This window comes from Mytilus edulis, chromosome 5, assembly GCF_963676685.1.
Source record: "Mytilus edulis chromosome 5, xbMytEdul2.2, whole genome shotgun sequence".
Taxonomy (NCBI): domain Eukaryota; kingdom Metazoa; phylum Mollusca; class Bivalvia; order Mytilida; family Mytilidae; genus Mytilus; species Mytilus edulis.
This window is the reverse complement of record NC_092348.1, coordinates 8,619,262-8,636,463: the sequence shown is the minus strand read 5'-3', so window position 1 is coordinate 8,636,463 and position 17,202 is coordinate 8,619,262. Positions and strand designations below refer to the sequence as shown.

The 17,202-nt window shown below is 34.0% G+C and overlaps 1 protein-coding gene across 1 annotated transcript; it reads right to left on the bottom strand.

The window, feature by feature from the left end:
- Nucleotides 1–1,415: 1,415 nt before the first annotated feature.
- LOC139522870 (toll-like receptor 4) lies at nt 1,416–3,831 on the bottom strand. Its single transcript, XM_071316484.1, has 2 exons — nt 3,769–3,831; nt 1,416–3,551 (listed from the first exon to the last, which is right to left on the bottom strand). Exons 1-2 carry the CDS (start codon nt 3,805–3,807, stop codon nt 1,479–1,481), a joined length of 2,112 nt encoding a protein of 703 aa, XP_071172585.1. The 5' UTR covers nt 3,808–3,831; the 3' UTR covers nt 1,416–1,478.
- Between the last annotated feature and the right edge of the window lie 13,371 nt (nt 3,832–17,202).

Sequence of the window (17,202 nt, the reverse complement as noted above, 5' to 3'; positions counted from 1 at the left end):
CTTGATCTTTTCCTCAATATTGACACAGATGGACTACTTCACACGAAAATCTATGATAAACGGGACGATTTCAACTTCCCAATTATCAATTTCCCATTTCTCAGCAGTAACACACCCTCTGCCCCTTCGTATGGTGTTTACATATCTCATTTTATACGTTATGATTGTGCATGTTCACACTATACGGACTTCATATAGAGGAGTGTGCTCCTAACGCAGAAAATGCTCTCTTTGGCTAACATATAATACGTTGTTCGGCTGTGCCTTTATTATGTGCTAGCTGATTTGGTTTGTTTGTTTTACGTATTCATTTTTATTCTGTAGTTAGTCACCACTTCGGTGTTCACATGTATATCTATTATATAGTAATTTTTATGAATTTACTTTTTGCAAAAGTATGAATTATTTTAAATACTAAGGATTTTCTTATCCCAGGAAGATAACCTTGGCCGCATTTTGCACAACTTTTTGGAACTTTTTGTCCACAATGCTCTTCAACTTTGTACTTATTTTGGCTTTTGAACTTTTTTGATTTGAGCGTCACTGATGAGTCTTATGTAGACGAAACGCGCGTCTGGCGTATTAAATTATAAGCCTGGTACCTTTTGATAGCTATTATTTCTGTGTTTCTCTGTCCTGTGTGTTCTTCCATTTATTTGTATTGTAGTTCTGTCAAGTAATGTTGTAATTTTTTTTATGTTTTATATACCATTTCCATAAAAGCGGGAGGTTTGGTTAGCCACAAAACCAGATTCAACTACCATTTTTTTTCTTAAATTGTCCTGACCAAGTCAGGAAAATAGCCGTTGTTATATTATAGTTCGTGTCTGTGTGTGTTGCGTTTTAGTGTTGTGTTTCTGTCGTGTAGTTGTTCTCCTCTTATATTTGATGTGCTTCCCTCAGTTTTAGGTTGTAACACGGATTTTATTTTTTTCTCAATCGATTTATGAATTTTGAACAGCGGTATACTACTGTTGCCTTTATTTCTTAGCAAATATTTTATTCTGCAACCTGAATAAAAAATATAGACAGCATAAAGGCTTTCTGTGACGTAATTATTTTAAAAAAAATTAATGGACAGTCCCCTTCTATTGAGGCAGTACTGGCCGCAGATTTTGTTGACTGTTCTCTTAAAGCCTCTTTTCATTCTTATCCTTACAAACGTTGGACAGTAATTTTGGTTTCAAACTTTTCGTATCGAACGTACGTTGCGAGTGTGTGGTGTTTTTGTGTTATTTCTTGTTGTTTTGTTATTTTCTTATCTTAACGGGTTTTAAATTTTACCTTGGTGTATTCACAATTCAATAGTATTGAAGATGGTATGTTCAACTTTTTTTGTATTGTGACCTCATAAATGTTAGTTTGAAGATGCACTTAAGAATGAAGGTAACAAAACAATTATTGTATAAATGGCAATATTTAAATATTCTACAGTACTATGTATAAATGCATACATTCTTTAGAATTAATCTCGATAACTAAACATGTACAGTTGACACATTAATTTTTCCTTCAAACACATTATTATTTTCGTTCATGATCTTTCTGTTGATGGTATTGGCCTTTACATTTTTCATCTTTCTTGACCAATCCGATAAAGCGTAAATAAGTTTATCCCAAAACCAACAATCGCTTGATTTCACGTACGTTAAAGTTTGCATACAACTTCTCAATTCCGGTTCAAAATCACTTGTAGGTATATCTTCTAATAACAGGATGATCAAATGGCGCTTCTTTTCGAGAAGACTTTGATGCAAAGCTGTTCTAAATTCAAGAAGACACCATTCACTTTTCAGAAATCTTTTCGATACAACTATGATAGTGTGTCGACTGTTTTCTACACTTCGGACAATGTTATCGGATATTGCAGCTCCTACCATAAAATCACGATGATGGAGACAGAGAGAAAACTTTGGCCCTGTTTCGGGGTTCTCAAGTCGTTTTGCAAGGGTATTAATAACCCAGTAAATGTCTGCTTGACTGTAAGCAATAAATGCGTCGTATTTTTTGTTGTCGTCTGTTTCATAATTTTGACATGGCAGCAATATATGTAGGCGTGTATATGCAAGTATAACTATTTCCTTTTTGTATCTAACACCAATGATAATACAAATACTAAAAACAAAAGCCAAACAACAAAGGCCGATAATAGGACCTTTCAGATATGTTTTAGAAACTGTTCCATCACATCCGATTTCTGGTAAAGAAAGGTGTGAAATTGTCTGTCCACGAACAGACGGCGGGTTTGAACATGTTAAATCTAATAAATATCTATAGCGGGAGATATTCGTATAATTGCCTCTACGGAAAAAGTCGAACAAATCTTTAATTTCACAATCACAGACAAATGGATTATTCCGAATATTTATCGTTAACTGACTACAGATGCCACGAAAAATTGTAATCAAACTACGTGCCTTCACTGTTGTTATATTGTTAAATCGCAAATCAAAAATGTCTCCTGTAACGTCATCATTACTATGACACGTAAAAGAACCAAGATCTGATATTCTATTATGGGTAAAATCTACAATTTTCAGTTTTTTACTGAAAAGTCCCCAGTCATAAATTTGTACCGGTATCTCAGTAATGCCACAGTGGGAAAAATTCATTACCTCTACAGCAGGGTAAAGAAAGTTCTGAAACTGTTTATTCAGCTGTTGGCGATCAAATCCAATAGAAAAACTTTTGTCCAAATATCGAAGATTAGGAAACTTACATCTGAAAGACGTATCACTATTTTTTCTGTGATAATCAACGTTCTTTTCCATGACTGTATCCTGCGAGAATGGTATTGACAACAAATCTGTGAAATAATCCGTCAGGTTGGATTCCGTTATTTCTATTGCATTTAAAGATCCGCACTCAAACGCTTTTGTAACTTCTCTTGGATCAACAGAATCGTTAAGATCACTAATGGAATTAAGGACAATCGAATCTTTAAGACTAAAGTATCTTATGTCATCTGATATTGAGTCTATTGAAAAATCTCTGATTTCAGATCGGAAACCAGACAAAATGCAGTCTGATATATGTAAAGAATAGAGAAGACGTGCACGTCCAGGATACGGGAAGAATACACCTCCGCCGTTTACACATTTTATTGTAACAGAAAATAATACATTTTCCTGAATGTTGGATGTCAAATTACGAAAGTCGAGAAAGTTTATACTGGTATTTCCTGAAACGTCACATAAGATTTTCATATGATTTCTGAATGTATCATCTTTATTTATTTTTTCTTCAAGGACATAGCACATATCTTGCCAAGAACTAGGCAAAGGGAAAACGCTCGCATTATTTACCATTGATTTAGTAATCACGTCTGTTTTGTTCATTCCATTATTTCCCTCATGTCCTTGAAAATCATTTGCAATGCTTGTATTATTTTTGTTAGTACTAATGTATTGGATAAATGTCACAAATGTCATAACAAGAAAGATCCTTTTTGGAAATAGTTGACAATTATTCATATGGAACATAATATCGTTGTTAAGTCTTAACGCAGTAATATAAGCGACTTTGCAAATGTAACTATACGAATTGTCTCTCTGAAATATAAATCATATTTTTGTAAATTGAAAAATTCTTTTTTTTTGTCAGATATATTTTTCATACGTTGTATTATAATAATTATAAAGCTGTTTTCTTTGTTTTAAACATATTCATTAAAATCGACTTCTATTCCAGATACCTTCGAGGTCATTTTCAGTTTTTACAATTAAGAAATTATTTCTAAAATGTTGTACTTGTCTACCAAACACTTACATTTATAAAGAATGAAGTTTTCCAACTTAACATGACCATTACTTTGTTTACCTGTGTATTCAGAATCCGGGATCACTGATATATACAATATATGTGTTAAAGCAAGGAATAATAGGCATCAGGTGATCTCCCTTTTAATGGCCTTGAACATTTTATTTTTACCTTAATTACTACTGAACGAGAATAGGATAGCCTAATATATATATATGTATATGTGTAGTTTCCGAAAAAAATGGTGATATAATACACATTATGGAGTAGGATTTGTAGTTTTATGGTTATTACGATACAGGTAGCTCCGCCATTCGTTTTCTTTGTCGATCCGTATCATGATAACTTGCGATCAACTATTTCAGCAATATATATAAAGTTTACAGTAGAATCGGGACAAACATTTTATATAAGATTATACCATTGTTTTGAGCATTGCACAAGATCAGATCTTCCTGTACTTTTCATTATGACAACAAAAGACTACTAACACAAAGGTTCCTGGTTCGATTACCGTCTGGGATGACAATTTCAGGGACTGAATTTTCGGCTCTCCCTTGACACCATTTGCGAGTATGGTCTTGAGGAAACGATGATAGTCCGTCGGAAGGGGACGATAAATGGATGACCCGTGTTAAGAGAGTCATATCTCTAACACGTTAAAGACACCATTGTAGATTTCGAAAAACAGTTTAATATAAGTTGCAAAACTTGTTTCCCAATCAACTATAAATAAATATGTTTAAACTAAAAGACTTTTAGCATAAAATGGCTCTTTTAATCAATAATGCCATGACCATAATTAATTTGTGTACGCCTGACGCGCGTTTTGACTACAAAAGACTCATTGTGCCGCTTGAAAAAAAGTTTTAAAAGGCCAAATTAAGCACATAGTTGAAGAGCATTGAGAATCCAAATTCCGAAAGGTTTTGCAAAATAGAGTTAAGGTAATTTATTCACCGGGAAAAATCCTTTGTAGCTTCGAAAGCTCCGAACATTCCTTATTACGGAAACTCCGACCATTTCTTATAACGATTACTCCGAACATTCATTGTTACGGTAACTGCGAGAATTCTTTATTAAGGTTACTTCGAGCATACCTTATTAGGGATTAGTAAATATGTTTGTGCTTTCTATGTTACTGTTTTAAATACTTGTCCTGTACTGATCTTTATATACAAATGAAAAGTGTTATGATTCTCAATGTGACAACTATCCACCACAGACCTACGACCCACAGGCATAAGAATAAGCAAAAAGTAAAATCACAAAAATACTGAACTTAGAGGAAGATCAATTGGGAAAGTCCATAATCATATGGCAAAATCAAATAACAAAACGCATCAAAAACGAATGGACAAGAACTGTCATATTCCTGACTTGGTACAGGCATTTTCAAATGTAGAAAATGGTGGATTAAACCTGGTTCTATAGCGCTAACCCTCTCACTTTAATGACAGTCTCATCAATTTCCGATATTTTTACATAGATGTGTTAAATAAACAGACACAATAAATAAAATAGTCAAAATATGGGTACATCAGTCATCATTGTTTAACAATTATTAATAATAGCAACTTATTTTCACGATACTGCCTTTAACAAGGAGCAAAGTCATACAGTATAGTAAGTAATAAAAGGCCCCAAATAACAAGTCAGGGACGTGGTCAATTGTTGTCTTCAATTTCATATACATGTACCAGGGGACTATCTGGAGCTTGATATACTGTTTTGAATTATTATGTTTAATGTTAAAGACTATGTATATCCTTTAGATGTCGTTTGATAATTTCTATCGTTGGTTAACTCTCTCGTTAATTTAAACCTCACCTCTCAATTTTTTCATAGAATCTAAAGATAAAGCGGAAAGGTGCAGAAATTAAAGTAAAATGTAATAACAGAATAAAATGAGATTTCATGGGATAATAATTTACTTACAGTTCACCATTTTGAATCTTGCTGTTAATGACAACAAAACGTACATTTTTATCTTTTTATAAATTCTTTGGTAATTCAGCTGACTGTCAAAAACTGGGGAATTTTAAGGTGAGTTTTGTTACCGAAAAAAGTGGTGAAGTCCAAAATTTTCTGTAACTTGCTGATTAGACAATATAATTGTTTTCCAGTTGTTCAAAATAATAATAAGGAGATGTGAATTGATTGACAATGAGACCAGAATGTCGCATTAGTTATTGTGAATTAGAACATTGAAAGTTATTACATATTTCTTCCTTGTCGCACATCTCTACTGAATTAGTCTATACATATATATTATGAAATATCCTTATGTTATTTAATAATATATACAAAATAAGCTTTTTTACACCCAACAATTTTTTTTTGGTCCGTCAAGTATGATATTCTTCACACGGAATTACCGGATAAAATGTCAGCTAACAGATTTGCGTTATAAATCAACATTTTGTTACTGCTCTAAGTGGCCAAAAAGTAAGATTCAAGCAGATGATAATGACAAAGAAACGACGGAAAATCCGTGTCATATTTACAAACATGTATATATAAACGATACTATTCATCATCTTTTATAAACACGGAATCTTATCGTAAAGGAAGCATCTACACATAATAAATCAAGATGACAAGTAATCCCTGACTTACTTCCTACATCATTATAACTCAATAAATTTTTAATGAAATAGAAGAATTAGTAGGATAAAGTTTTATATATATCATAAATCAAATTTTGTTTACGGTACAGGTCCTTAAATGGCAGTATATACCGGACATTTTAACAAGTAAATTGTTTCAGAAGCCATGCTATACGAGTACTTTAATACATTTGTTGCAAGCTCATCTGCACGTTTATAAAGATCCTATACACGCGATTTTCAGATTTATATGTTAGTCTCATTATTGATGTCTCAGAAGTTTACTACGAATGTTTCTACTATAATAAAATCCAAATCTGTACACTCTTTTCCCGAAGATTCAGCGCTAATTGTTAGGTAGTAGTACCTGATAGCAGTATTGTAAGTATTGGTGTTGAGGACAGGAAAGAAAGAAGAAACACCAAGCAGGCACTAAACAGTAGAGAACAGAAAATTAAACACATAAGGAAGGAACTCAAAGACCTAAGCAGGCGGTACAAGAGACGCAATACGATAGAAATAGATTACCTTAGCTGTATTTGGTATTTGTTTTTGAAATTTTGTTCCTTAATGCTTTTCAACTTCTTACTTTATTTGGCCTTTTTAACCTCTTTGAATTCGAGCGTCAATAATGAGTCTTTTGTAGACAAAACGCGCGTCTGGCGTAAATACAAAATTTAATCCTGGTATCTATGATGAGTTTATTTACAACCACTGGGTCGATGCCACTGCTGGTGGAGTTTTAATTTCCCGAGGGTATCACCAGCCCAGTAGTCAGCACTACTGTGCTGACATGAATTATCATTGAGATGGTCATATTTATAAATTAACTTTTTACAAAACTTTTGAATTTTTGAAATACTAAGGCTTTTCTTCCTCAGGAATATATTACCTTAGCTATATTTGGCAAAACGTTTTAGAATTGGATTCGAGTGTCACTGATGAGTCTTTTGTAGACGTAACGCGCGTCTGGTGTAAATACAAAATTTAATCCTGGTATATATGATGAGTTTATAAGTTGGAAAAGGCATGTCCTACAGACAGTGTTAGAGATGAACTGAGAAGAAATCAACAATAGTAATAAGAAGAACGCAAAAATAGAGCGAACTTCATCATGAATCAATTCAACTACACAAAACCCTGTTGGGTGTAGAAAGAACAGGGCATCTTCATTTTAGTAAGGAAGAAGTAGAAATGTATCTGCACGAAACACTCTCAAACAATAAAAGAGAGACACCTTTGGGATATTGCACAAGAGCTGAAAAGGGAAAACAAACAACAAGAGAATTTGAAACGAAGGAACTAACTTATAAAGAAGTTTGTGAGGTGGCAAACAAGGATCAGAAACTGGGTAGAGTGGTGTACCATACACATCCAAGATAACTGTGGCAGCTATATATTATGAACACTATGAAAAAAAATAGACTATTGCTGAAAGCTAGCAGAAGGCGGTTAGGGTGCTTTGTACCGAAGTAAAAAGATTCAAAAGACATTTCATAGTTTAGGGTAATTTCATTGTTGAGCATAGAGGGAAAAATCTTGTTGTATGGTTAGTCCAGCAAACAAATCTGGATTAGTACCACACAAATTGATAAAGATGGCCATGGATCACTACTACATTCCAGAACTCATCAAGAAGATAGTCCTGAAGTATTTTGGTGGAATACAGCTCCGACTTGCTGTAGATAACAAGACAACATCATCGCAAAAGTAAGAGAAAGGAATACTTACGTGTTGTGCCATCTCAAGGATACTATTCATTATGAGTATGAACGTCATCAGGAAGGCAGCAGAAAGAAAAACAAAAGGTCAGATTCCGTTTTTTTTTCTCCAGCAACAAGAGGTTTCATTGATAACCTTACAGTAACATCGTCATCCCATATTCAAGCAAGATGGATACTGTTGGCACTAAAAGAGGAAGTCACTTGGGCCGTGATGACATTTTAGCCAAAGAAGTGAAGATCAATGATACTGAGATAAGGTCAATAACAAAGAAGTTCCAGCTTAAGATCCAACGGGACGAAATACCAACAATAGTAGATAACCCTATAAAGTGCCTTGGAAAATGGTTTCATGAGACCCTTAAAGACAATACCAATGTGAAGATAGTACAAAGACATGTCGCAGAATGTTTTGAAGTAGATAAGAGCTGATTGCCTGAGAAGTTTAAGGCTTGTTGGATAAACCAAATTGGTTTGCTACCAAGACTGACATGGCTTCACATGACCTATTAAATGACAGCAACAACAGTGGAAGCCATAGAAGGAAAGATTAAAAGTCACCTCAGGAGATGACTAGGAGTACCATTAAGTTTTACAGCAATTGGATTTTACAGTAGATCATCACAACTCCAGCTACCTTCAACATCAGCTTTGGAGCTATACCAAGTATCTATTTGCAAAGAGCAAACTCTTATAAACACAAAGAATAACAAGATCAGTAAAGCTTGAAACCAGACACATACTGGGCAGAAATTGTCAGCGAAAATTGCAGCAGATCAAACAGAAAGTATTCTTAACCACATGGCGTAATGGGCAACACCTGTACTGGTAGACAGAGCTTAGGAATGACAGATTTCCAACAGTGGCCAAAGCATTTAGGCAACACATAAAGAAAAGAACAGCATGGTGCAGTCAGAAATAAGGAAAGTAAAAAAAAGAAGAAAAAAAAGGACAAACATAGTTGAGCTAAGCCGTCATAAGCATATAGAAGTTTGTAAGGTTGCATTAACACGGGGAAACTACCGATTGCGGCAAGATAGGTAATAAAGCGTAGCTCCTTGGTTCTGAGTGAAAGAAGAAGAGTCCATTCACAACAGATGCAAAGTCAGATTCGTCAGAAAGGATATACTGGTCATGCAAGTCGTAACAACACTTCATTTTGGACAAGCGCAGTAAATGGAAAATGAAGGCCGATATTGGCATGAAGCTTGTGTTTCCAGAATGCATACACACATTCCTTCGACCAGACATTGTATTTTGGTCACAGATGTCAAAGATGATAGAAGCAATATGTCTAACAGTTCCTTGGGAAGAGAGAGGCAAAGAGGCATACCAGCTAAAGACGGAAAAGTACCCATGCGCTGATGACAACTTGACAAGAGAGAGGTTGGAAAGCATGGCTGTTCCATGTAGAAGTAGACTGTAGAGGATTTCCTGCACAGTCAGTATGGAGGATGCTACAGGCAACGAGAATAATCCCAAAGGCTATGGAGACAGCTGTAATACAGCCAGGAAAAGCAGCAGAACGTTCATCTTTCTGGGTATGGAATCTCCGAGATTATCTGAGCTGGAAGCCGATATGTGTTGACCATACACCATATTGGAAACAACTAACTTTAGTATTGATACATTTTAATTCATAGTTACAATATTTCCATTAATGATATGATTTTTTGAATTTTTTCTTGAATATCAATAAATACTCATTCATGTTATTTAAATTTTGCTGTTTTCTTAAATTCCAAGAAATCCTTATTTGTGGAGCAGGATCTACTTACCCTTCCGGAGCACCTGAGACCACCCCTAGTTTTTGGTGGGGTTCGTGTTGTTTATACTTTAGTTTTCTATATTATGTCATATGTACTATTGTTTGTCTGTTTGTCTTTTTCGTTTTGTCTAGCCTGCAACTTTTGTTGCAGAAAGCTCGACATAGGGATAGTGATCAGGCGACTACGGCGGCGGCGGTGTTAGCTTACTTCTTAAAAGCTTTATATTTTAGAAGGTAGAAGACCTGGATGCTTCATACTTTGTTTATAGATGTCTCATGTTACAAAGTTTCCGTCAGTCACAAGTCCAATATCCTTGACCTCATTTTCATGGTTCAGTGATTACTTAAAAACAAAAGTTATGATTTTTTTAATGTTAAATTCTCTCTAATTATAAGTAATATGATAACTATTTATAGTATGTGCGTACCTTGTAAGGTCCTAATGCCCGTCAGACAGTTTTAACTTGACCTCAACCTCATTTCATGGATCAGTGAACAAGGTTAAGTTTTGGTTAAGTCCATACCTCAGATACTATAAGCAATAGGTCTAGTATATTCGGTGTATAGAAGGGCTGTAAGGTGTACATGTCCAACTGGCAGGTGTCATCTGACCTTGACCTCATTTTGATGGTTCTGTGGTTACAGTTAAGTATTTTGTGTTTTTGTCTGTTTATCATATATTGTGTGCAATAGGTCTACTATATTTGGTGTATGGAATTATTGTAAGGTGGACATGTATAGCTGGTAGGTGTCATCTAACTTTGACCTCATTTTCATGGTTTCAGTGGTCAAAGTTAAGTTTTTGAGTTTTGGTCTTATTATCTAACACTCTATGCAATAATACAACTATTTTTGGTGTATGGAAGTATTTGATGATCTATATGTCAGTCGCTCAGATTTAATTTGACTTTGACCTCATTTTCATGGTTCATTGCTCAGTGTTGAAGTTTTTATGTTTTGGTCTGTTTTTCTTAAACTATAAGCAATAGGTCAACTATATGTGTTGTATGGAAGAATTGTTAGCTGTACATGTCTGCCTGACATGGTTCATCTGACCTTGACCTCATGGTTCATTGATAAATGTTTAGTTTTCCGGGTTAATGTTAAGTTTATGTGACAGTTGTAATAAAGCTTTATATTTAGGATTATCAACATAATATCAATGATTAGTAAAGAAGGCGAGACATTTTTTGCGTGTGCACTCTTGTTTATCCATGGCGTTGTCATTTATTTTCGATTTTTGAGTTTGACTGTCCTGGTATCTTTTGTCCCTCTTTTCTAGATGTACAATGACATTTTTCCATTAAAGTGTGTGGTTAAATTTTTTGACTTTTTATATTTTATTAAGTAAATATTTTGTAAAAAATTTATGAAAATTAAAGGAGCCAAATTGATTGTAGTCAAAATAAATATGATTTGTTCTCCTTTAGTTCAAAGATCAAAGCCTGATCCGAGACTTCGCATATATAAAATTGTTTTTGTAAAAAACAAATACTAAGTTATTTTTTCATGTTAACTATAGAACTAGCTCATAAAAATCTGCTAGCCTAGTAAAATATTCACAGTCAATTGTCCTAAATTTGCATATGATATTCATTAGTACCCTTTGACATATAATATTGAGAATGGAAATTGGGAAAGTGTCAAAGAGAACAACCCTAACAAAAAGCAGAAAACATCCCAACGCCAACAATGGGTGTTCATCATAGCGAGTAAATCCTGCACCGGTAGCGGGCTTGAGCTGGCTCCAAACTAAAAATGTGCACAAATTCAGTGAACATTTATCTAGAACAGAATATGTAACATCCTATATGACAATTGCTTTTGTGATATCATTCCTGGCAACATCACAACACATGAAAGGTATACGCGTGCAGGAGTGGGTGGGCTAGAAAAAGGGGGGCTAAGAGTTATACAAGTTCATTCGATTCTAGGTTGATAATAAATACATAGTAAGGCAGTTAGATATTAGTTTTATTGTTATGGTACAGTTCCTGAAAAAGTTCAATCTGTCGCTCCACTAATCCCACACACAGCTCTACAGTCTGGTTGGTTTTGTCTCTCGGGTGTCTCCATCAGCTTCCAAAGACTCTGAAAATTTTTAAGAACCTCATAACGTGTTCGACTTATACCCAATACTCTGATATACGCAAATTCATTTTTCTACATTTTTATCTTTCTGTTCGTGGTTTAGCTCTTTGTTGATGGCGTCTGTAGGGGGTACCGACGGGCGATGACAAAATTCTGGTACAATTAAAGGCAATATATTATTCTGTTGGACATCATTTTTGTGTCCTAGGAAACCACTTCGAATAAATCTTATATGGCTTCTGTTGTCCACAATCACTTTTATATGAATGCAATGTCTGTATCTGTGTCCGGAGTATTTGTTCTTGAGGCTCCGTCTGTGATCTGTATAAATGGCATGAGAGGTTCCATCGATTGCAGCTAACTCTGTGATAATGTATGCCACCCATCGCGTAGTTGGCGCCATTTTTCTTTGGATGGCCAAGACATATTCAGGGCATATATAATTTCCCAAAGAATGAGAATCAAGGCATTTATTGGTGCACTGAGAGCATAAACAGAAACGTCAAAGACTTAAGACAGCATTACATAGCATACATAGCAAGAGTAGCTTCTCAAACACAAAAATGCCATCATTAGACTGTTGATTGGAAGTCGAATTACGCCTAATATTTCCGATAATGTTTTTGGTTTCACAAACCTCTTATTGTTCTGAACATGCATGGAATATTTGCCACTGGATGTCAAGAAACCAACGATCAATCAACCACAAACCCCTTATAAAGAAAAAAAAAAACAAGTTGAGCTGAAACTGTTTAAATTAAGACAAAGTAGGAAAGAAATAAAGGAATACAATACATGCCTTTGAAGCTGTATGACCGGGAGTAAAACTATAATGCATTATGTTTCAAGTTGAAATTGTATAAAATCGTAATTTAGGTGTTTTAAGACCCTGTAGATAATAATTTAGGTGGCAAACAACTGATTCCAAAAACATACACTCCTTTGTTTGCTTTTCATAATTTTATAAAAATGACCGTTACATATATATTCACGAGAAGGTATAATTCAGATTATAATACTTAAGATTATTTGCAAGGTCTATGAAGGTTCGCCGAAGAATTCACACATCTATTTACCCCGTGTCTCCGTTGACACACTCATCTACTGCATTTACATGACCCCCCCCCCCCCCCACATGGTTTTTGCATTAGAGTTTCTTAAAAATATTATGGAATTTATTAACATTTATTTCTTACGGTACAAATGTTATTGAATATTCGTTTCATACGGAATTGCTTCCAAAAGGATCAATGCATTTTTTAAATAATCAATGTATACACAGGTAATCTTTTTGTGTTTCGACACAGTCACCATATTTAAAGTGTAATTTGTCAACCTCAGCGTAGTGACTATACCTTTGCGTAACATGTCTATAAATATGATAATTTATTATTCACATTTGCATTCTTAGCAACTGTTAAATGATATCTCGATCGACAGTTAGAACTTACTTTAGCCATTTACTACAACTAACAGCCATTTGATCTCGATATCTGAAACCAACAAAAAGGCTCACACAAAGAAATAAACTAACAAGCATCACTACTATAATTGGCCCTGTCGGAACATATGTAACAATTTGTAGTTTGGGCTTGCATCCGATTTTACTAAGTGATAGCTCAGATATAATTCTCCCCCGTAGTGAAGGTGGATTGTAGCATTTAAGATCATACAGATATTTATAACGAGTTAAAATTGTTTTTTCTCCATGCATATATCTAAAAGAAGATGCAGTACGATTTATAATGTATTTTTGTAAAAAGTCTTGAAAATGCTTTACTTCACAATCACACCGAAATGGATTATTTCGAATATTAACTGTTAGTTTATCACAAATGCTACTGATCAATTTCGTGAATCCAAATAGTCTGAGAGACGATATGTTATTATAACGTAAATCTACAAATCCCTCGGGGCTATCACCGTTGTGGCTATCGTGACAAATTATAGGATATAAATCGTCTATTAAGTTGTGACTTAAATCTAAATATTTCAAATATTTTGATTCTAGTCTCCATTCCTGAACCTGTTTTGGTGTTTCTATTATACTGGCGGCACTAAAGTTGAGGGTTTCAATATTAGGATACATAGATTTATCAATCCGTCTAGTGAATGGTTGAATTATTGAAAAACTTTTCTGCAAATGTTGAAGATATTTATAGGTACAGGTGCGTTCACGGAAATTAGGTCGCGCTTGAAAGGTTTCTAATCGTGAACGTTTATTCATATTACCAATCCAACAAGATATGTTGTATTCAATTATCTTTACTGCGTTTACATTACCACACTGAAAAGCTTGATTCAAATGTTTTGCTCCTTGAAACTGTTGAAAATCATATTGAGACATAATTATCACTGAATTGACAATAGTGAAATATTTCATACTATCAGGTATTATATCAATAATATCAGATGTTGCTTCGGATGTAAATCCATTCAAAACACAGTTTGATATTCGTAATGAATGGAGCAAACGTGCTCTACCAGGGTATGGAAAGAAAACGCGTCCATTATAGCCACACGTTATGTCAACAGAGAATAACATATTTTCTTGTATTCTTGATGTGAATCGACGAAAATCAAGAAAGTTTAAAACATTGTTGGTGACCTTGCAAATAATCTCGATATAGTATTTACCAGGTTTGTTTTGTTTTGGTAATTCATTTATATAACAATATTGATCCCATGGTTGTAAGATAGAAAACGAAATATTGTCCAGTACATGTCCTGACAGTTGAGCTGATTTCTTTGTTGATTGCATCTTGTTTTTGTTTTCAGTCGTCACATGTTGAAAATATAATATACACAGTAGGATTGTTACATAAAATCGGTATGGTTGAAGCAAACAAAAACCCATAGTGTACTCGCCACTTCTATATCTGTATGTATTGTTATGATACGCAGAGCAGGAACCGTTCACGGTTGTTTTCGCAAAAATTGGAAAGAGAGCAGCAGGAATTATTTCAACTGTTGAAGGGCTTCTTTACAATGTTATTGCTATAAAATAAAAATAAATTGCAAGTTAAACAGTTTAAATAAACAAGCATATACATTTTTTTCATCGGATTTTGTCAAATGTGTTGACGTCTTTTTTATTGTATTTATGTGTTATGGAAACAAAAATTAATCACCGCCGTCATTTATTAGATTTAATTTTAGTTGGATTCATTACAAACTGCACATATATATATATTATAGTTAATTGCTATTAATAAGTATTGCAATATGCATTGTGTTTTTAAAAATGCAATATCAGCATTTAATTCTATTTTAATCTTTAATCAATCCTAATTCTATCTTACTTTTGAGATATAGTTTTTCATATGTGACGTAATTTTTCTGCTGTTTCAGAAATTTCATATATTCAAATGTGACGTAATTTTTAATGCCTTTTCACCATCGTATGTGACGTAATTTTTAATGCCTTTTCACCATCGTATGTGACGTCATTTTCATAATTTACAGTTTCATTATGTATATCTGTTATATTCATTTGATAAAATTTACTGTTTGCAATAGCATTAATTGTTCTAAACAATAAGGATGTTCTTATCCCAAGCATAAAAACTTAGCCATATTTGACACAACCTTTTTCAACTTTTGATCTTCAGTGCTGTACAACTTTGTACTTTTTTTCGCTTTCGATCTTTTATATCTGGGCGTCACTGGTGAGTCTTGTGCGGACGAGGAGCATTTTTGGCGTATTAAATTTTAAACCTGATGCTTTTTGTTATTCATTAATCATGTGTTTCTTTGTCTAATACGTTTTCCTATTTATTTGTATTGTAGTCCTGTAATATTATGTTGTCATTTCTATGTTATATTTAACATTGCCATTAAAGTGCGAGGTTTGGCATGCCACAAAACCAGGTTCAACCCACCATTTTCCCCTTTAAAAATGTCCTGTACCAAGTCAGGATTATGGCCATTGTTATATTATAGTTCGTTTCTGTGGGTGTTACAATTTAACGTTGCGTCGTTTGTTTTCTCTTATTTTTGAGTGTAAATTGACATTGCGATAAGATGTGTCACTGTACTTGTCTATCCCAAATTCATGTACTTGGTTTTGATGTTATATTTGTTATTCTCGTGGGATTTTGTCTGATGCTTGGTCCGTTTCTGTGTGTGTTAGTTACATTGTAGTGTTGTGTCGTTGTTCTCCTCTTATATTTATGCGTTTCCCTCAGTTTTAGTTTGTTACCCCGTTTTTGTTTTTTGTCCATGGATTTATGAGTTTGAACAGCGGTATACTACTGTTGCCTTTATTTAATTCTATTCCGTCAAGAAAGATGATTAACTCCTTTTGTATTTTCTTTTGTTCAACAGAGGATTTGTGTTGTTTCCCGCACATGGCTTTGTGATAATATCTTGTGGGAAAACCCCTTATGGTTCCATGGTCATGTTGCACATATAAAGATCGTAATTTGCCATTGTTGACAAAACATTCTGAAAATGTATATCTGACGTCTGACAGACACCGATGGAGGAATTCCTTCAACCGTTTCTCCTAAAATGTTATTCTTTCAAAATAAAATGTTATTAACATTACTATGCATTCTCTTATACAATATACTTTAAGTATGTGTAAAACATATACTTGGCCCTCTTGTGCTATAATATCTCCATGGAGGTTTTGAAAAGTTAAAATGCATGCATTTATTTCAATCGTGTCTCTGGAAGCGTTCAAACATTTCGCTCTTCATAACTTTCTCGTGTATTATGTGGTGTCAACTCTGCGCCGTTTGTCTATGGTCCCGTGTTCCTGGGTATTTGTGCTTCAAGCATCACTGAATAATAACATTGGAATGAGAAGCTTATGTGTTCTATTCAATGTTATTAGTTGTCATATACTTTGAATCGTCTCAGTCGAATTGCCATAAAGTATTACAATTAAAAGATATATACATGCTTAAAGTATAATATGTAAAAGCTTCAAAACAATTATCAAATAAACTAGCAACTTAAATGATTAAATCTACCTTGCTTAATTCGAAAACTCGCATCGAATTAACTAGCATCTTCATTCCTACTATGTTAAAATTCAAATCATCCTCAAAATGTTAAAATAAAGTACACAAACAACTAGTTTAATTATACATATACTGGTACAATTCTTGGAATCATCCGTATCAAAATCCGGGATAAATATCGTGTTATAAATCATGTTATATAATAGTTCATTTATCAAGGTCTAGTGCATCCTTCTTTTGTAGAATTACCAAATTGTCATTATTATAAGGCAAATTAAGACCGC

Coding starts and splice junctions, on each gene's coding strand:
- LOC139522870 (XM_071316484.1), bottom strand. CDS start 3,807: ATGGTCATGTTAAGTTGGAAAACTTCATTCTTTATAAAT. Junction 3,552..3,768: donor AAACTTCATTCTTTATAAAT/GTAAGTGTTTGG, acceptor TTTATATTTCAG/AGAGACAATTCGTATAGTTA.